The sequence below is a fragment of the Siphateles boraxobius genome, unplaced genomic scaffold (assembly GCF_051911475.1).
Source record: "Siphateles boraxobius isolate OS27281-9 unplaced genomic scaffold, OSU_SipBor_1 104, whole genome shotgun sequence".
Taxonomy (NCBI): Eukaryota; Metazoa; Chordata; class Actinopteri; order Cypriniformes; family Leuciscidae; genus Siphateles; species Siphateles boraxobius.
Window position 1 is genome coordinate 1296871 of NW_027508705.1, and position 21690 is coordinate 1318560.

The 21690-nt window shown below is 42.0% G+C and overlaps 1 protein-coding gene across 5 annotated transcripts in view; it reads right to left on the reverse strand.

Moving 5' to 3' along the window:
* meis1b (Meis homeobox 1 b) overlaps positions 1–21690 on the reverse strand; it is a 64451-nt gene that overhangs the window by 26453 nt on the left and 16308 nt on the right. For all 5 annotated transcript variants that reach the window (XR_013207835.1, XM_077246705.1, XM_077246723.1 and 2 more), the window contains exon 8: positions 7074–7219. Coding sequence is in view for 4 of the 5 variants with exons in the window: in XM_077246705.1 (XP_077102820.1) it covers positions 7074–7219 (146 nt within the window). In the remaining variant the exon portion in view is untranslated. The remainder of the gene's footprint in view (positions 1–7073; positions 7220–21690) is intronic.

Consider the following 21690-nt stretch of genomic DNA (forward strand, 5'->3'; position numbering starts at 1 on the left):
GATTTCTTTGACAGACAGACTGCTCAGAAGGTGGTGAATATAGGAGAACCTTGCACCACACCTGAGCTCCAAGCTTACATTTACATTTATTCATTTAGCTGACGCTTTTATCCAAAGCGACTTAAAATTGCTATGACAATTGATATGTCAGAGGTCACACGCCTCTGGAGCAATTAGGGGTTAAGTGTCTTGCTCAGGGACACATTGGTGTCACACAGTGGATTCGAACCCGGGTCTCTCACATCAAAGGCATGTGTCTTATCCATTGCGCCATCACCAAGCTTCTTCCAGAGTTCATGCTGACAAAGTATTTTAGTGGGGTTACACATAAACTAGAATTGAGAGACAGACAGCACGGTTTGTCACGTTAATGCCATGGCTGGTATGCAGACAGGAGACCATGTGAGATCTCACACTCAACAGTCGTTAGTGGCTAATCCTTCACTAGTAGCTGATAATGAAATACAATACTGTTATGATATAGCAGGCCGGAGTATAACTTTCATTCACTGACAACGTAATGAAAGTTCCTAAGAGTTTATGTTAACAAGCTGGATGGGTGAAATTCAGTGAGGCCCACCTGTGTAGGCCTACTAGTGGAAAACAGTGTACATGAACACTATCTTCTCAAATGACATGGCTGCATCAGTGGCTGGCCCTGTGGGCATTACAAATTTGTCAGGTTCTAGAGAGCAGGGAGGAAGTCTGAGGGACAGCTCTCATCTGGACCAGCTATGCTTAAACAGTTCAGAGGTTGCATGAAGTAAAACTTAACTGCCTTTCAGGGATATTACAGAGGAAGGGAGCCAACCAACTGCGTTGAGACGCAGAAAGAGAGTGGTGTCAATTAAGCACTGTTCTGTCTTTGTTCCAAAGCCTCAGTCCAAAGGTGCAGCTGATGTTGGGGACGCTGTGGTGGGCTTGGGTAGAAAAACATCTACTGATGTGGTGCTCATCAATCAGGGCACAGATGGCCTGTGAAAGGCTGTGTCACTAGTGACAGAGCAGCGTCCATCCACCTCTTCTTGCACCATGTGGAGTCTGCCAATTCAATCCATTCTGCCCATGACACACCAATGCCTTTTACGCTGTCACCCTCGAAGCCTTGCCAATGATGGATATACAGTCCTTTTCCACCCTCTCTCTCTTTCCCTCTCTAGGGGTGAGGGGTGGGGGTGAAGGGGGCTGTCTATCCACAAAGACCAGCCCCAAAGAGTTGCCTGCCCCACATCCCAGGGGCCTGTCAGTGGGGTAATTGATGATGTTTTCATTACAAGATGTGGGAGCAGGGGGGCGCATCCTGCCTCAATGGGCAGCCACAGCCCTAAGATTGACTCAGCTGCCTCTTCTTTGACACCAACTTTTATAAAAAAAAGTATCAAGTCACTGCTTCCAAATGTCTCACACACACAAATAAACATGTATCCTCTCTCTCAAACAAAAACACCACAGAGACCAAACAAAAAAAAGCTAAAACAGCTGAGGTAGAGACCCAGTTGGCTGAAAGAAACATAGTAAAACAGCAAAGAAGCACAGTTCAGAAGAACATAAAGTACAGAAGAAGTCAAGAAAGTAGCCTTTTTTTTCAAAGATCCACAGTGCTTGATCCTCACTGTCTGAAGAATTCCTTGAAGCTATTTCAATTTTATGGCGCCTCCAGTACTCACTGCCACTTAGATGGAATTAAGAAATAACCAGCGACCTTTGGCTGCTAAATTCAATTTGCAAATATTAATCTACATGGACTTTCTGCTCTAGTTAAAAATGAATGAACGAGTGAATGAATGTAAAAACAATGCACACTCAGAGCTCCAGGTCATTTGATTTGTGCATGGCTCTTTTGAGGTTTGGCCTTGTGTGGTAAAAGTGAGAGAACACTGGAGAGTAGGGCTCCCCACCAGGCCAGATGCAGAGTGCCACACTGGGGTTGCCATGGGTGACCAGTACGCTGACATTTCACGGCAATAAACAACCACGGACTAATGGCATCTAAGGCCTGGTTGACCTCTGACCTCTAATGGATGTGGTGGCTTTTTTGACAAGGCTATTTAGAGTGAGCTCTTGGCTAAATGTTACCATGCCTAAGTTTGTTTACAAGGATGTTACTTTTCTTGACAAAGAGGAGCCAGCCAGGAGCCTCACGTGAGATAATGGTGCCCATGTTTTTTATGCGATACAAAATAGATCCTGTGATGTTATGTAGACAGACAATTCTGGGGGTGTTTATGTTTCTTGATGACAATACACATATTTGTTACCTTTAAAAAAATACTGCTGTACTTTCATGTTCTTGAACACTTCCATGACGGCCTGGTATTTCATGGTATTCCTTGGATTTCAAAGAAAAAATCTTATATAGCCTATATAAAAAAATGCATTCCCATAATAAAATATTTTATAAAGACACATTGCAAAAATGTACAGTACATTTTAGAAATTATATATTGTCTAGAAAAAATTGTATGTTTGATAAATTACAAATTTATTTTTGTGTTTGCAATGTGCCATTTAAGTCTCTCAAAAGTTTTCATTGAGGAGATAACAGGCTAGCTTGACAACTAAAGGTGGTCAAGGCAACATATCATCAGGTCCAAACCCTTGTGATAAGATCTGTCAGGGCACCCAGTTGCTATGGCGATATGAGTGGCGGGTCTTGCTGTTTGAACAATGTCAACACACAGCACCATCTCAACCATTTTACAGACAACTTTCAGGATGGTATCTAATGCTAAGAACTATGAATACAATGGCAGCTTTTTTCATTCTTTTTAAAAACTGTGGATCTATCTGTTGGTCATAACAAGTGCATTTTATCGCTCCTATTTTGCTATGTACAGCACTTCCACCACATATATTCTTCTACACTGCACAAGTTCATAGATTTGTATTAATAGGTGAGACATGTTAGTGCAAATCGTATCTTGACTTAGTGAATTAAATTGGGCATGTAGGAAAATTCACTACTTTGTTCCAAATGTATGACTCCATTTCAGTGTTTTTTTAAGTAAAACCGAGAACCCCGGCCTTTTGAAAACCCCTCTGTGCTTTCCATGCAATGCTTTTTGAGGAGGTCATGTGCTGAACATCTGTAATTTTGCCCAGGAAATCATCAGCAGGCCAATTCAAACCAACTCTCTCCCCCTGACTCCAGCATCCAACTATGGGGCAACAAATTTAACCCAACTCCCCGAAGAGGACACAGCCCGTACAACCAGCTCAGGGCCCTCTGCACGATTCAGTCCATCGAGTGCAGAAATGAGTTATAGCGTTTTTCACACCTGGTTCTGCTCAAGATGCAGTACAGTTGAGGTTTGGCAAATTGTGCTCCCAGCGAGTAAGAAAAAAAAACAAGAATGTTGCCTCCACCAAAATTGTTACATGTGTGTGAAGAGGGTGCTAAATTGAAGCCTAATTGCATTAAAAGTGATTATGCCTTCCAGTCTCATTTTGAACACAAATACCACGTAAAATAGGGGGGGAGATTGCACACTGTGCTGTGGTTTGCTTTTTACGACCTGTTATGGAGGCTTCCTCTCGTTCTCCAGTTCTGTGTACAAACAGGACGAAGCCCAGAGCCAGCCTAATATTCAGCTGTTTCAGGATCAGTCCTTATTGTGGCTGCATAGCAACAATCTGAAACCTGGCTTTCATCTAATTACTCTATCACATAATTTAGCAAATTGCCCTTTCACTGGGGAGCTGAGTGCAAAAACATAAGCACAGCGGGATTTGGAGCAATGGCTTCCATTTATAACTCTTTTCTTGTTAAATTAAACAAGAAAATACTGTTTGTGAGATAGAGGGTGAAAATCAGGAGGGAACAAGGAATGGGAAGGAGGGGGGCAAAGAGTCCAATTTCACGGCCACGGGAACAGGAAAGCTGCTCAGTGCACCCAGCATTCCTCTCCAGGATGCCTGGCACAGTCTCACTATCTTTGTTCAGATAATTAAAAAAACAACAACAACAACAACAGTTAAAGCAGGAAAAATAACAGAAGTTTAGGGCCTTTTGTTTTTTGTTTTTTATTTCACCACAAAGTTTATTGGAATGTGTTCACGCCAGCTTTACAGCATCCTAAAACACTTGTGAGTGAAGAGTAATTAGCTAGCATCTCTCCCTCTTTCTCCATGCTATTCTCAGACCTGGAAAACTCCCTCTTCCACTCGCCCTGCAAGCCAGCTAATAACTGGGAACTGAAAACAGCTGATTAAACAGCAGCTTTAGGGTGTAGCAGCCCCATAAGCCTTCACCATCTCCTCTGTATCAGTCTCCGTTCCGCTTATTGTTTTCCTCTCCTACTCTTCCACCGAATGGCTCATCAGAATTATCTTGTACTGCCACCCACTTCACACTTCCTTCTCGGCACAATGGCTTTACCGTATGATTCATGTGACATGCAAAGAGCGCATTCCTTCTGCGGTTGGTCCGTAAACTGTGCTACACATATATTTCTCTAAGACAGAAGGCTATCATCTGCGTGTGTTGTTTGTGCCGCTCACTAATTGCCGCTATCTTTATCACCAGGAGCCAGACATGAGGACTGTTCCTTGACACATTGATTCAGAGGAAAAGAGACATTCAGCAATACCTCTTACATCAATCCTGAGCTCTCACACTTTCTCCTACATCTTTGTGTCCCCAGTTGAGACTTTCCGACGTCCTTTGAGTACGGTTGAAGACGGTTAAAAACGGAAGGCGAGACGATTGCATTGTCCTTATGATCAGTCATCCGTTCCTCACATGCTGCATGTTGTTTTGTTCCCCATTCAAATGCTGAGCTGTCAGAGTGAAGCACTCAAAGCAGGGAGTGAAACGAGTCTAATTTCTCAAGTTTGCCGTAAGGAGTGCTGTACAAACCTATTTACGGCAGAGCCTGAAAGTGTTTCCATTTATGTTTCGATCTGATGAAAGCAACACTCATTGTCTCTGTATTAAAGTCAACTTCCTTTCTCCCTCTCCCTATCGGTCTAATCTATCCCTTTTTCCCTCATTCTTTGTGGGGTGCGGGGTAACATTGGTTTCTTTACCTTTTTTCATCTGAAGCACTGTTTTGCTCTCTCTCTCTCTCTCTCTCTCTCTCTCTCTCTCTCTCTCTCTCTATCTAAAGAGTGTTTACAGTCATTTTCAACTAATTGGAGATTGATTGGATACTAAAGTCAAGTATAAACGTCTACTAGCAATCACTGTCATTTCATTTAAAAGTGTCCCACAATCACAATGCAAGGCTGTTAGGGGTGTTTGCTTGTTTGATGTTATGTGGTTGTTTGCTAAGTGTTCTAAGTAGTTGCTAGAGCACTGCTAAGTGCTTGCTAGGGTGCAAAATTGTAAGGTATGTTTTCTTCAATGTAATGGCACATCGTTCCTTAACAAATCCTATCATTTAAGATACACAGAGCACGAACAACCAAGGACATGTTACGCAGCAAAGTTTAATACTTAGAGTAGGAGGGTTTGTAGAGCAATTGTAAGAGTGGTATTCTAAGCCTAATCTAAACTCTAACTGTACCTTTTGAAAAATAATGCATTTTTATAATAATAATAAACTATTTATTTATCATTTTCACCTTGAAGATGTCCTAAAATAGGGTCAGATTTAGCAAACTTCCAGGACAGTTTTGTCCCTGAAGTATAGTTAAATACAAACACTTCACATAGAACAAGCTCTCAATGACATAATACTGTCCACCATAATAGTGAGCCAAGACAAACAGGAAACTAAACTTCCATCAGTCTATGCTCTTGTGGATATTGCACACTGTTGTTTGTGTGTACGTATGTGTGTGCCTGTGTGAACTGGCAAATGGCTTTCTTTTCACACACCTTTCTCCTGGGGCCGCTAAAGTTGGTAGTTGATGGGGGTTTGAGTGTGTGTGTATGTGTACGTGTGTGTTGGGGGTGTGCTTGGGGCAGGTGAAGTTCTGGGGTACTCAGGCATAGTTTCTGTGCCACAGATGTAAGAAATGGGGGGCAGGGGGCGAGCATGTGGGGGCTTTTCGCACTGATCAAATGGGTTCCCTTTTGACTCCAGCTTGGTTAGAAACACACTTCCTTTCAACACCTAAAAATGCATGCTGCTGGCCATAATAGCTACTTCAGTCATAAAGCGTAACACAAACAAGGGAAGGCTTAAGTAATATGTTTATTGAAAATACACCTACGTGAACATTTCACTGTCTTTAATTAAGAGACATTATTATTATGAGTTGTGCAGAGTGTGCATGTGTGTGTATGAGTGAGAGAGCGAGGCTGGCAGAGGTGTGTTAAGCCTGTGAGAAGGGTAGATATATGGAGATAAGTGGTGTCTTGACAGCACTCCTATTACTTTGTGGTAAATGAAATAGTGGAAGTGAAATCCGTCAAAGCAAGAGGAACAGCCAACCACATCAATGGCCTGTGCTGCTCTATCACTTCTCTTTGGCAGGTGTGGACAGCCACAGTAAGAGAACCAACCACCAGCCCAAAATACACATTCAACTAACTAGCTAACCCAGTTTTGATCATGTAACTAAAGATGTACAGTGGCTCCAAAAAGTATTTAAATGCTACACTTACGTGATTTGATACTACAAATACTTTGTAGTCATTTTGAACAATACATATATATTTTTTATATATATAATTTAAATGTTAAGCCTCACACAATTGTAAAGTGTGCTTGCTGTCTTCTTTTTTTAATTATATGCCACTTGGTTGGACACTTTCTTAATGTAATGGCATATAGACATCTTTAAGTGTTGCTTAAGTGACCAAAATGTACCATAATCTCAATCTCAAGTCAATGTTAATATGGAAAAATACGCTGACACACACTGTATGAAGAATTCTAAAAATCTCCATGAATAACAGTAAAAAAGTATTGAAATTGAAGACTTCTGTCGTCTAGCTTCTATCTTTGCTATCTTTAACTTGATGCTGTTTTTTTTTTTCTTGGCCTAAAACTTAGAGCATGTGTTGTTAAGGCTAGGAAAGATAAAGTGAATGAAAGCATGTGCGTTGACCATTTCAAGGGCTTTGAAGTGCAGCATTCAGTATTGGCTGTAAAAGACTCAGAGAAGCAGCAAGAGGAACTCACCGTCAAGTGCTGGAAAAGCCATGCCCTCATAATGTTGGTCGCCACTTTAGGGAAGATACCCCGTTTTTTATTCCTCTTCTTCTCCTTGTCGGGGTCGTCGTCATCTCCTGTGCTGGGTGATGCCACACTGTTGTCCAGCCCGTCACCTGTCAGAACACACACCACACACACAGGTCCTGATCAGTAACAGAAACACAGAAGTAGACAGTGCACCCGACACCCCCCCCCCCCCCCACACACACACACACACTCACACACACACAAAAAAAAACTAGGCAACAGGGTAAGCTGGCAACAATAGTGCTTTTTTGAAGTGTCACGTCTGAATGCATTCATTTTTAATACTTTTATAAATAACCCCCCTTTCTCATCCCCCACACACCGCTCAGAAAGAGAGAGAGAGAGTACAATGGACTTGTAAGGTCGCATTTCCCCCCTGCCTTCCAACACAGTGAGTCACCAATGAATTGAGAATGACAGAGAGATTTAGTCTTCATTATCCCAGGGAAATATTGATTGAAGCTTGCCCCGGTGTCTTTTTACCTCAGGTGGGGGAGTTACACAATATAAAAAAGGGGAAGGAGGGGGGTGAATATGGCTGCTGCACAAAACGGCAGTCCTTTCAAAGAGCTGCATTTTAATAACAATGCTGCATGGGTGCTTGCAGCAACCTGTGGGTGCTCGATAAGGCTTTATAATGGGCAGTTCGACATACCAGAGCAGAGGAGATGGCTTACGTCGCCTTTTCAGCCTCACATTGCCAGTTTGCTTGTGTACACTGATTTTATTCAGATCCCCCAATTATCGTACGCATTCTTCCTCAATGAGAGCCCGAACCCGCCACTGAGAAGACTTCTGATAATTGTTATCATGAACCCACAATTCAAATAATACACCATAAAAGAAACACGAACGAGGCAAACAACAGCACGTTGCAAGCATTTCAATAACGGAGGTACAGGAACGAAGAGAGTAACTTATTGATTACATATAAAGCACTTCCAAAAGCCCCAGCGCTATTCGTAAAGAGAGATTATGGTGGTTTAACTCTTTCTCTCGCTGTAGCTTTCAGTCAGCGATATAAGGCACCTGTATCATTGATAATTAATGGAAATGTCTGCAGTAATCCGGTTGGAGATAATTTTTTTCTCAGCTCCATGCATCAATAGAATAATCAAGGGTCTAAAAGAGTCTTTGCTCCCCATTACCTCAGGCAAAAGAATTCCTGAAAGCATGCCTTGCGGGCACCTGAATTATATACGCCATTAGGAGAGCGAAGGCTTTCTACATTCCATATAAAACACTCCGCCAGCCCTCTCCACCTAGGAGAGAAGCCCCAGAAAAGGCTGAGACTTTTTAAGTGAAGACTTATGTAGATACAATGGCTTTGCCTTTTACACAAGGGCACTTTCCCTCAGTCTGTCACTTACTAAGAAACTGACCAGAGTTAAATCGCTCTCCCCCAACACAGAGACAAAAAAAAAAAAAAATCAAAACTAAAAGCTGTCAAAGGCGAGTTTCGATTACATCATTACCTGATGCCAAAAACAGCCCTGGCTCAGAGAGCAGTTTGTCTTCCGACTGTGTTTAGGCAAATAGAACTTCCCAGCTCCCATCTGGAGAGGCAGTGGCACCGCTGGTTTGTAATCTAAGACACCATTTTCATTAGAAGCAAATGCTTCAAATCCGGTGTAAAGACTAGTTCGTGTTCAGCAAAGCCTAAAATAATAAACCCAAGGCTTGTCCCATGCGAGTTAGCAAAACAGAAGCAAACACTGGATATCAGGTCAGACGGAGGAAGAGGGAAGGGGGGTACGACGAAAGAGTGAAAAAGGGCAGGGGCCGTTTGAGTGATGTCTAAGGTAACTCTGTTGTGTGTGTGCTCTCTTGAGCTTTGGTCTTCCGGCTCTTCTAGCCATTTTGAACTATTTAACCTCTCTTCCCCAATATTTTCCTTAAAAACTAACCTCTTAAGGCCTGCACCTTCAAGGTAAACGAGGGGGAGGGAAACGAAAGCTGTCAATTTTATTGGGATTTCCATTTTTGACGAAATTTGATACCGATTTAACTTAGTCGAGTCTGGTACTAATTTCACCTCTTTTTTAGCATGGCAGTGTCAGTGTAAGCACATGGCAGTGTCTATACAGCACGTTTCTGTCAAATACTCATCTCATTGCTAGTCAACACAGTAACTGTTCAGTTACATGCAAAAAAAATATGGCATAGTGTGACTGTGGTTTTTTTTGTGTTGTAAGAGATTTTATCTATTTTGTCCTCCAAAATTATGTCAGAAAAATCAAACATGCAAAACAGCTCACAAAAAGGCTGATTGGCTAAAAAGGCATCACTTCCCTGACTCTGTTCTAGGGCTGTAACAGAGATGTACGTTCAGGAGACCTATTTCAACATGCTTATAGCTGTCAATTTTATTGTTATTTTTATCTTCGGTGCAATTTTATACTGGCTCAACTTATTCGACTAGGGCTAATTTTGCATCTATTTTAGCACTGGTGTGTCGGCTTAGGCATGTGGCAGTGTCAATACGGCACTTTCATTTCAAAATGTCAGGCCGTTGCCGAGCTTCTGTACTCTACCCGCGCCAAATAAAGACGAATGATGGCGGCGAGACTGAAAAGGTGGAAATAATCATAAAAATGATGCTAGTCCATAAACAAGCTCACAGCCTCATTAGTCCAGCAGCAGGCTCCACTGGCAGATTTATGCGCCTTTTCGCTGATGCCATGAGGAAATGCCACGGGCGAACTTTGGCCAACTGCTAATGGGTTATGACAGCGTCTTAGCAACTACTACAGGGAGGGGGGACGCGCGGTCCAGTCCGCCACTGACAGAGAAGAAAATGTCATCTCATCTGGCCATGTGTGGTGGAGTCTATGCAGCAATTAGAGAGCAGGCCAGTGACTGGAGCAGGCCAGAGGCTGAGGAGGATGCCCCGCGGCTAACCAGGGAGAGAATTTTTTATGACCCCCTCGTACGCGCACACACACACATCCGTGCATGAGATCAGCATGTGACGCTCTAGATGCCTGGCTGCTGCTAAAATCAGGTTAGCTTCCCAACATGCCTTTGTCAGCCAGCTCTTCTGATTGGCTCATCTGCTCCATCTCAATACCTGTCTCCTGCTCTCTCTATCTTTTCAGCCACCTCTCTCTCTCTCTCTCTCTCTCTCTCTCTCTCTGTCTCTCTCTCTCTCTCTCTCTCTCTCTCTCTCTCTATCTCCACCACTCTCTTTAACTTACTAAAGGCGCTTTCTGACATTATCACAGAGATGTAGGCTAATCTGTTATGATCCGATTACTCAAAAAGGGCACTACCTGTTCCCCTTGCCGTGTGTGTACACAACTCCAAAGTGTCAGCCATTTTTCTGCTGCTTTACAAATTAGCAGAGTGGCACTTCCAATCCCGCAAGCACAATGTCAAGCGTTCATTTACATGCAACAAAAAAGATGACTTGATGCTACATTTTTTGAGATGGAGACCTGCCACCTCTGCTGTAAAGACCAGTCAGGATGGTTAGTTGTTGGTTTGGCTAGGTCTAGATGATGGCTCTGTCCAGAGAACAGAACTTGCTGGTAAAGCTAGTTTAAATTTCTGACATGATAATAGCATTGGATCAACCAATGGTGTGAGTTTGAGGGTGGGGCTATCTGTTTATCTAAGCAATAAAGCTTAGTTATTAGCAATACGTTATTTTTCCATTTATGATTGAAATTTAGACATGTCACCCATAACAAGGCCATTGGGGATAACAGAATCTTAATCACAATGTATGCAGTTTTTCATCAGGGTTTAATTTTAATATTTTCAACACTTGGATAAGTCAGGCTGTCATTGCTCATGCTGTATAGCTGCTTGCCCAATTTTAAGAAGTGTTTTGACTACATTTTATTGGCCATGGTCTGATGGATAGGGCCAAGCTGTGGAAACAGATTGGCTTTTGCTTTACACCACATTTGGTCCATGGATGATTTCTAGAGCACCTCTGGCCTCTCCCTGCGGAGGGAGTCAGGTGACCTGTGCTGCTCTCTCACTCTCCCTTAATATTCAAACACACTCTCATATGACTGTACCACGGCTTTCCTGGTCCTGCAAAACCTCAGCCTTAAGGGCCTGCCATCCGCCTTCTTTTCACTATGCACACATTCACACACGTTCACACACTCTTCCTTCTAACACACACACACACACACACACACACACACACACACACACACACACACACACACACACACACACACACACACACACGCACACATACAGAGAGTCGCATATAAAGAGAGTGGGCAAATGGGAAGAGGGGAGGGTCGGGGAAGAAAAGATAAAGCCGGGTTCATTGTATTCAGGCCATTCACATGGTTAGAATGGACCAGGCAGCGGGGGTTCCCTTTGCATGGGTCACAAGCGCCTCCCACCTCAAAAAAATTCTGAACATGCAGGAATTCCTGCGGTATGATTCCCAACAAGAGACACTCAGATTAGCAGGGAGCTTGCCGTGCACGCTTGCCCCACCATACATTTTCTGTTCCTAAAATACATACAAACATTAGTAGCGGTCTGCTGACTGCAATCACTTGCTCTTCCAGCAAAATGGCCTTAGCTCCTCTAGTTTCTGACTTGGAGGGATACATAAAAAGGAAAATAGAGGGTTTAATGAGATGCGACATGGCGGCAATGTGGCAGATCTTTAGTTATGTTGACTATGTTTGGCTCTTTGAGAATTGATCACTTGTGTCATGTGATATGCATAGCTGTGCATATGTGTGTATTAATGCTCAACTACTTTTTAGATTTATAATTATGAAGAAAAAAATAGCACTGTAAATACTAATCTGCGGAGAGTCATAATTACAATCTGTAATTACCCGGGATTCATTTGAAATAATGACAGTAAATAATGACCGATTTAAATAACTGCAGGCATCTTAAATAATGACACTGCCCCCCCTTTATTACACATATGATGACAGTGACAGATCTGTAATTCATAATTCGAGGGGGGAAAATATTGTAATTACAAGTCTTTCAGCCGTACGTCGTGCGTCTCTGTCATCGCCTCGCAGCGGGGCTAACAGAGAGAGTATATATGCATAATGTGCCTCATATTCAGTGTTATAATGCCTCTAATTAAACGGAGTCGCCCGCGTGAGTCCTAGATGAGAGCTCTTCATGCATATTCCCAGGTCTCCGGGATCAGGCCGCTGACATACCCACAGGTGATGGCAAAAATGTCATTGCAAATGTTACGGCTCTTTTTCGTCCATGTCTGTGTAGGGGTCACTTCCACTGAAGCCCCCGACACATTGGAAAGCGTACTGAGGCCCAGGGGCACAAATACAGCATTAAACTGAGGTCTCTCTCACTCTCTCACTCTCTCCCTTTCCCTCCCCTCCTCCTCTTTTCATTCTTCCTCCGGTCCGTGTGTCGAGGGGGGAAAACGGTCAAATGAAAGTGTAGGGCCCTGAGTTTACCCTTTCATGTCGAGCACTTTTACTGTGTAACTATTGATTTTTCTCCTTTGTAATTTTTTTTAATCTGAAGATATAAGGCGGGCAGAAAAGGCAGGCTGGTGAGGTTCAAACGGGAACACTTTAAGAGTCCTCTGATTCCACTGAGGCAACACACACACACACACACACGCACACACACAGAGTATACACGCTCTACCCCCCCCCCCCCCCTCTCTCTCTCTCTCTCTCTCTCTCTCTCTCTCTCTCTCTCTCTCGCTCTCTCTCTCAGACAGCTTTTGACACCTTCTCCAGGGCCAGCTTTGTTCGATATCCAGGCAGACCGGATGGCTGAGAGGAAAGTGTTTTTTAAAAAAAGAAACATGGCTCGCAACAAAAGCTAAGAGCCTTTGCTGGTCGCAACAACAGCACTACTGCAGCAATCTGCCTGGGATTCAACTCATCTGAGCGCTTTTAAACCTCTCATCATCTACTCTAGGTGAACCTAAAACAATACACACACACAGCCAAATAAAGACATGACATTCATCCTCTGACTCAATTGAGAACAGCAACTTTTCAATATCTGTAACAGACAGAGGCCTGGAGATAAAAGGTTTTGTATTGTTCCTTTGTGTTTTTTTAAAAATATTTTAGTAATGAGCGAAACGCAACCAGAGACGTGTGGTTAACTGCGTCGGTCTTCATTATTGTCTTCTGGCAGATAATTTTCCACATGGCAGCTATCTAAATGACACAGGCTGAGATAAGTGCTCTAAAGCACTGGGATTTCCCCCAACTACAGCGTATCGCCATCCATTGGGCTGTAGTACAGTAGATAATGTGAGGGTATTTCACTTCTAATAAAAGCATGCTTGGTCTCCACTGCGTTTTTTAAATGTAGTTAACATGGAGAGTGAATTGTATGGCAGAATTACACAATGATCCCTGCTTATAAAGAAAACCCGGGCACTGTTATTACTGAAAACATGGTGCTGGGAAAAAGTCATCCAAAGGATGAAATGTAACCTCAAATAGCTTTTCTATCAATGATAAGCTGCTTTTCATTCAGATCCATTATGTCTGCACATACTGCAGAAGACCCCCGTTTCACCTAAAGAGTCTATATATGCTGGAGAAAGTTAACAGCTAGCACTCTCATTCAGCTCAATTCCATCTGCTTAGATAGCTTGATTGGATATATAGGCAACATACATATTCCTTGGGATTAATAATTAATGCTGAAATCAGATTGGCTAACTACAAGAAAACACTTCCCAGACTTTTCCTGGTGACTTACAGATTTATGTGTTGATATATATATATATATATATATATATATATATATATATATATATATATATATATATATATATATATATATTGAACACATTACATTTGTTTATGTTTTTGAAAGACGTCTCTTTTACTCGCGAAGACTGCAATTATTTGATCAAAAACACAGTAAAAACAGTAATATTGCAAAATATTATTATAAATTAAAAGAACTGTGTTCTAATTTAATATATTTTCAAATGTACTTTATTCCTGTGATGCAATTATTATTATTATTATTATTATTATTATTATTATTATCAATGGTAAAAACAGTTGTGCTGCATAACATTTTTTTTTTTTTTAAATGGTGATACTTTCTTAAGGGATTATTTGAATTAAGCATTTATTAAATATAATATTTTGTAATTAAATGTATCCTTGATGAATAAAAAGTATACATTTCTCTCTTTTTTTAATATTGCCACAAAATGTTTGAATGGTGTCATTGATTCCACAAAAATGTTAAGAAACTCAATGGAGACAGACATGCTGACAGCCAACCCTTGACCCTTGGTTGTGAAAAATGATGAAGAATAAAGACATAGGAAAAATTAAGTCATTCGAGGATGAACTGTAACATCAGGAGACATTTCTTTAATAAGCTGCCCTTCATTCAAAGTGACAGATCCGTTATGCCTATATTTACTGCAGTCTAACGAAGGCCTAAAATTCACCCCTGTCAGACATGCTGAGGGCACAGGAAGTGGAGCAGAGGGAATGTGGGGGAATTGTAGTTCGATCAGCTTATGGTGAACTAGGGAGATAAGGCTCAGGGCTGGAAGTGACGGAAACAGAGTTGGGCTGAACGTCTGCTTCCTGACTGCAACAGATCAGGGGCGGCTGGACATGGGCGATACCATTACAGCTCGGCTGTGAGACCACAAACACACACGCACTTACACATATATTCACAAAGAGCAGGGACAGCTCTGAGGAAATTTTGGGACATTTTTTAGGTTATCAAGCTGGGAATCTTTCTGGTTCCTGCCATTCTTTGACTCAGTCGGGCTCCCAGGGCATTGCTGGTGATCGGGTTACGGCTTGCACAAAAAAAAAAAAAGAAGAAAAAAAGTGCACGCATGCTCGCACACACATGCATTCACTCTCTCAAGCACACATTAAGCAAACACACCCTCTCTCCATACACATACACACCCTCTAAAAGCATACAACTTTTGTTTGTTTGTTATCTCTCTCTCCCTCCTTAAATCTTAAAAAAAGAAACGCTTGAGGAGGTCTTTATCTTTACCCCTAAATCCCTTCAGCAGGTATCCATGTCAAAAGACCAGGGCTAGGTTCTGGGAGAGGATTGTTTAGTAAGGGTCAGTCCTGGGTCAAGCTTTCGGCCCGTTGTTAACACAGCCCTCCCCCTGGTGCTTTTTGCACCGGCCTCCATCTGCACACACCTTCGTTCACCGCCATTGCAAAACTCCAGCACCCCACCAAATAATCCCTCTCTGTGAGAAGTCTCTGGTGACAAATACAAAGGTCAAATAGCTTTAGCACACAGTGCAAGGGAAGCCAAAGTCCCCATATATGGAGCTTTGGTGGTGTTTGCTCGCATGAAATTGACTTTCTGGGGTGTCTCCAAAAAGGCTTGGAAAATTCCTTCGTTCTTTGTTGGGCTTCATGCATTAAAGTTCTTTGCGATTGAAGTTCTGACGTATCAAAATTTAATTATTTGGTGTCAAGTGGTGGAAAATACAGTGTTATTCATATGGGTAAATTAACATGGCAAACAGCAATGGACATACCAAAAAGCCTCTGGAAAATGTCAATGCATATGAGGAGAAAGACATATGGAAGAAAAAACGAACAATCAGAGAGTAGAGTTTGGTCTATCAGAGAGAACATTTTGACCTGCTACCAAGCATCACCTCGTCATATCTCTTCTGGACAGCGCACAAGTCTTTGTAACAGTCCCAGGACCTACCATGCACAGTCCCAGTCACTATCGGCAGGAAAATATTCCTCATGCAGTATTATCGGTAGGACAGCATATGGCAAACTAGCAGCAGGCTACTCATCCTCATCCTCTTTGGAGGCTAAAATTAGCACAATACTGTTTGTGGCTTTAAGCTGGACTCAAACCCACAGTGATACCGCTAATAAAAAGACTGGCCTCCTGCTTAGAGAAAGAATGTACATCCCTACAGATCACAGGAGGATTATCCAACTGGGATAATGTTTTTTCCTGCAATGGCTACAAAAAGATTTATATTTTTAATCTAAATTTATTGGGAAACAAAATATCAGGCGCTCATCGTGGTTGACTAGCTCCTACAGGTCAGTGGGGATATTGTAAAGAGAATCGTCAACAAGAGACGTCTTTTTGGCAGAGGATAACCCAAAAAGAGATTGCTAATCTCTTTATCAAAGGCCTAAATAAACTAAGGCGAGTGCATGTGACACAGCCACACAAGAGCATCTGATTAATGAACAAAGAGTTAAAGCCTGTTTGTTTACTGTCACTCACTGTTCCTCAAACTCCCCTCCATCCCTCCCTTCCTTTTTGCCTCCCTGCTCTGGCCTTCCTGCCCTCTTTATCAGGCGAACCAAACGGTGATAGCATATCTCATTGGGTGATATCAGCTCTTTCCTAAAAACTTGGATACAGCATATCTGATAGACACTCAGTGGGTTTGCACTGCTCCTCCCGGGCCGTGCTGAGTAATGCTTCTAAAGCAGACCTAATGCATTGTGACACGTCAGTGATGAGCTGCGCTGATTTTCCAAATTCACATGCACCTCTACAGCACAGATCAGATGACATCTGTGGGGATTTGTATTGTTCCGTGGGGATTTTTTGAATGGAGCCATGGGGTTTCCCAGCCATTAGGAGCAGATCAGGAAAAGGAACAGAAATTGTGCAAAAAAAACCCCAAAAAAACATGACCCCTCTCAACAGTGACCCTGCATCTGACGAATCAACTATGAATGAAGCAGATATCCGAAAAAGAGCACTTTTCTACTAGCTATTTCAGTTATCAATTATCAGTATTCTACTGATGACCAATAACTCTACAGTTGATCTGATCTTTCAGTAATGTTGCTGACCAGAACATCAGAAAAGAGAACTTTCAATTTCAAGTTTTGAGAATGTACAAGAAGATGAGCGATAATGACAGTGAGTGGCTGTGAAGGGAATATTCAGCAAACACCAAAAATCTGGTTTTGGCAAGTAAAAGAGGGTTGGTTTAGAAGGACTTCCTGTACACATGGAGACAGATGAAAAGTGTCTACATCATCAACACACCACAATTATAGCATTTGATCTAAATTTACGTCTGCTTCCCACTTAAACTGAACATCACATAGCAAATGACTCCAAACCGAAACTCCTTCTCCCTAGGGCAAAACACCCTTAATGGCGAAGTGTGGAATTTCTGCACTACTAGTGGTACCAAAGAGAATTGCAAAAATAATGATGGCTTTCAAAGGCTCCCCTTTCTTCCATTTCTTGATTAAACAAGTAGTTCTGCCCCACACCATTGGTTCAGACGATGTTGGGTTGCGTAACCCTTAATCAGTGCTCAAGTAGGGTTTATAATTTGGTGCTTCGGGTCAGATAGACCCCAACGGAGTGATTGCATAAGGAAATATCAATTTTGTATATGGCAAACTATATATCATTGTATATATATATATATATATATATATATATATATATATATATATATATATATATATATATATCACTAAACATTTATGCTGTGTTTTTGTGGATATTTGGTAGTTTTTTACCTATTTACTGCACAGTTACTAAACTACACCATAAATTGGCTCATGATTTTTTTTAATGAAAAAATCATTTAAATGATGATCTTAATTAAATCTAAATTGTTTTGGGACATTGCTCTATGTGTTAGGGATAGAATACTGCCATCTGCAGGTTTGTGGAAAAACTTTAGGAATTATAGTTGAAGAAAGAAAGTGCAAAGGCCACATATATCCAGTAGAGGTCCAAAGGGACTCATTTCATTTTCACTTCATTTTTCTTGATACTTCTCCTCACAACTTTATGATATATATTTTGTGAATATACATAAAAAATCTGTATTTTTGTCAAAGTTTTTTTTACATAAATTTGTTTACAAAATTATTATTATACATAAATTTACAAGTCACCACTAAAATACATGACTGAAATCACATACTATTTATTTCAGAAAATTATTTATCACAAATGATTTATTTTTTTAGAACAAAAGATGAATTTTAAAAAGTAAATAAAACCAGTATAATACAAAACCAATCAACAGCACCAATTTATGTCTGATTTTATTTGCCAAAATCTAAACAATGGCCCAGACACCCGCATGTGTGTGTGTGTGTGTGTGTGTGTGTGTGTGTGTGTGTGTGTGTGTGTGTGTGTGTGTGTGTGTGTGTGTGTGTGTGTGTGTGTGTGTGTGTGTGTGTGTGTGTGTGTGTGTGTGTGTGTGTGTGTGTTTGTGTGTTTGTGCTCTAGGAACAGACCTTTATTTAAATGTAGAAATTATCTGATTTATACTGGATTTATTTGTATTTTTTATTCATTTGTATAAAATATATACATAGTTTTAATCAGACCCCAAACACCTTAAACGGTAACACTTTTTAAAAATGAAGGAATAGTCCAGTGGGGTCAGCTGGACCTTTGTTTGGTACCACTAGAGGCACAAAAAATCAAATATAAAAACCTTTAAGAGGATGACGAGTCTTTACAACAAAAAGAGATGCAACCTTACCACATTGAACCAAACTCTTATATCAGAGAACAGTAGATAGATGAAGAAAAAGATGTCAGTAGCACTTGAGCCATCCATCTCCCAGAGTTCACATGGTCATGGGTGGGGGGGATAAGAGAAGTACTTCACCAGTAGTTAAATCCCAGAGCAAACAGAAGAGCAAACATAACAGTGACACTTTATATACCAGCTTTATGAGTATTATCTGCCCAGAGACAAGGTGCTCAATCAGACTATGAAAGCTAGTTAAAGGCAATGATTAGGAAAGCAGAAGAAACAGCTGATATATGGGGGAAAGGAGGGGGGAGGTTGTTTGCTTGCACTTTCTCACTTTTCACTCTCCTTTTTCCCACATGACAGAGGACATCACCCTAATCCCAAAGGCAAACTGTCCCTTGGTGTGGGAACCAGTGGCATTTCCCCTTTTTCACCATGGGACTGCTGTGCGTACATACTGTCTTATCAGGAGTAGGGCCATAAAGCCATTGGTGCTGATCGTTTTTGGAGAAACAAGTGGTAGATTGTTGGTTGTGCCATCACTACTGAGATTCACTGGGGTCATAAACACGCCAGTGGTTCAGATTCCCTTAAGTTCCACACGCTATCCTTCCCAGCTTCATTTATATAGCGCTTTTAACAATTTAGATTCCACTAGCCACTAGAGGACAGCTCTATACGTGCCCCTCGCTGACACCCGCTAGCATATCCATGACTTTGTTGTAATGGCAAAATTCAGCCAATGTGAAATTCATAAGCGCATCATGCAAAGGGGCTTGGAAGAGTGAACATGGTGCATTCTGTTAAATAAAAATTGTTCTTTGATTTTGTACTTCTTGTCAAGCATGTGCATTCCCAAACGCTTACCTGCACTTACTAGAATTGGTACCTTATTCTTTTTCCTGTGATCCCTTGCTTTCTCTATGCCTTTTCCTCTCTCTCTTTCTTTCTTCTCTGCTCCTTCTGTGGGTGTGTATGATGTGATGTGTGATGTGAATGAGAGAGAAAAACAGCAGGGGCTGCTCGGGCCGCCCGGTGCCGTTGTTAGATCCCTGCACTATAAAAACCGCACACCTTTTATCAGCCATTATGCCTCTGATTTAACCAGATTACCCCACCAACGTGCTGCCACTGATACACGGAGAGAGCATAGAGCGTTCAGCCTCCCCCTCCTGTGTGCAGCACTTTTGCATGCACAGAGAAGAATCTAGTGAGGCAGGAACAACTGCTGACTGACTACACCTGAATGACAACATAGAGCTCCTATCGCTCTTTGAAGCACAACATTCGTACACACCAGGCACGATTAAAGCAAAAAAACAAAGTCAAAGAGCAAGGGCATCCAGACAGCGAGCGAATGGAGGAGCGTCCTCCTAACAGCTCAAAGTGACTGAGATAAACAAAGCCAGGACCCTGCTGTAAAATCAAAAAGGAAAGTGATCAGCATTGTAGTGCACAAGGCAATTGAGGAGAGCACTGAAAATAGCACATGAGAAATGCAAAGGCATGCAGGCGGCACTCAGAGACCGAAAGAAAAAGCAAGAGAGAAAGTGGCAGGGTTCTTCCAGTCTGCTGGACAATCGTTGCAATTAACGGGTGACTTTGACAAACACGTGAGGCGGGGGCTCGGTGGGCGGAGCCAGCCTCAGAGGTTCGCTGGCATCCTGTCAGAGGCCATGTCTGCTGGTCAGTCTCAGATGTCTGCCAATCACAGAGCAGAGATGGTGGCCAGGAGCCAATGAGAGCTCTCGCTCAGACTGACCTTCACACAGGCCGGTAGCAAACTGACCATTAAGTCAATGATGACAACAGCACTCACCACAATCAATCTAGCAAAGTAATGATTAGTTTGATGCATGAAGTTTAGCTGCAGCTTTTCTCGACACAAATAATAGCATCAAAAGAGTCCACGTAACATTTACAGTACTGTTCATTGACCTGTATATTTTTTACAAGCACATTCAAAAATTTTCACACATCTTAGCCCGTTTCAGTGGGTTTTTACTGTACATTGACCTGTTTACACCACACCTGAATGGTCGCATTCGTCAATAGACATTCCAGCCGAGTTTGGTCAAGTAAATATACTTCATAACTCGCTTTGAGTAACCCACTTGAGCTCTGACTGGCTCCCACAGTCTTACCGCAGTACAGTTTTGGAGTCCATGGCTCTGCATGTAAATTTATGCAGACAATAACAAGAGCCTCACAGGAACTATTTGACTTGGCACACATGGGGCCTTTCGCAAATGGGTCCTGGTAATTGCTGATACATATCTGACTCCTGTAGTCATCACCTTGTTCCCAGACCCTTTGATGAGGCAGAGAAACCCAAAGCCTTTCAAAACACTCAGCATGATATCTGCGTAAGTGAATGCATGTCATTTTCCACGCGCCCTTCCCTTTTTTGGTAGGGGTTCATATCGCCTTCGTTCTCACTGCAGCCCAAGGGTGTCTTGTTTAATCTGGGTGGGCGCTGGTCTTGCCAAGAGTCCAGAGTGAGCAATACTCGACAGTCTATAATAATGATTTGTTTTCTTTTTACCCACTGAGGGTGGATGCTCAGAAAAGATGTCTTCAAAATACAATTCCAGAAGATGTCCCCCGAGAGGACGGCTGTTAAACAAAGGCGGGTGCATGCGAGCACGCTAATATATGGGGTCTAATTGGAGATGGGCTGGACTGAGTCTCTGCTGCACTCCGCTAAGAAAGTTTCTGTGAGTGCAGTGAGGGAGGAGCGGGCTTTATTCTCCCTCCTTAAAGGGGAACACTCGCACTTTGAAGGCCACATAATCATGAACAAGGAAAATGCTGTCCTCAGTCGTACTAAGATGCTATTTAGGTGTGGTATGGAAAACATGGTGTGGATGGCAACCACTAGAACCATCAGCTATGGTGCCAATCTCTATGTTGATGGGTTACAGATGTACTATGTTATGCATGTGGGTACAATGTTTCTTTGCAGTTGGAAGGTTTATGACTGTTATGTTATGATGCTGTTATAGCATAAAAGTCATTCTCATTTCCTTCACTCTGGTTTTTTTATTTCAAAGATGCAGGAAATATGCAACAAGAATCTTTCTTATAGATATT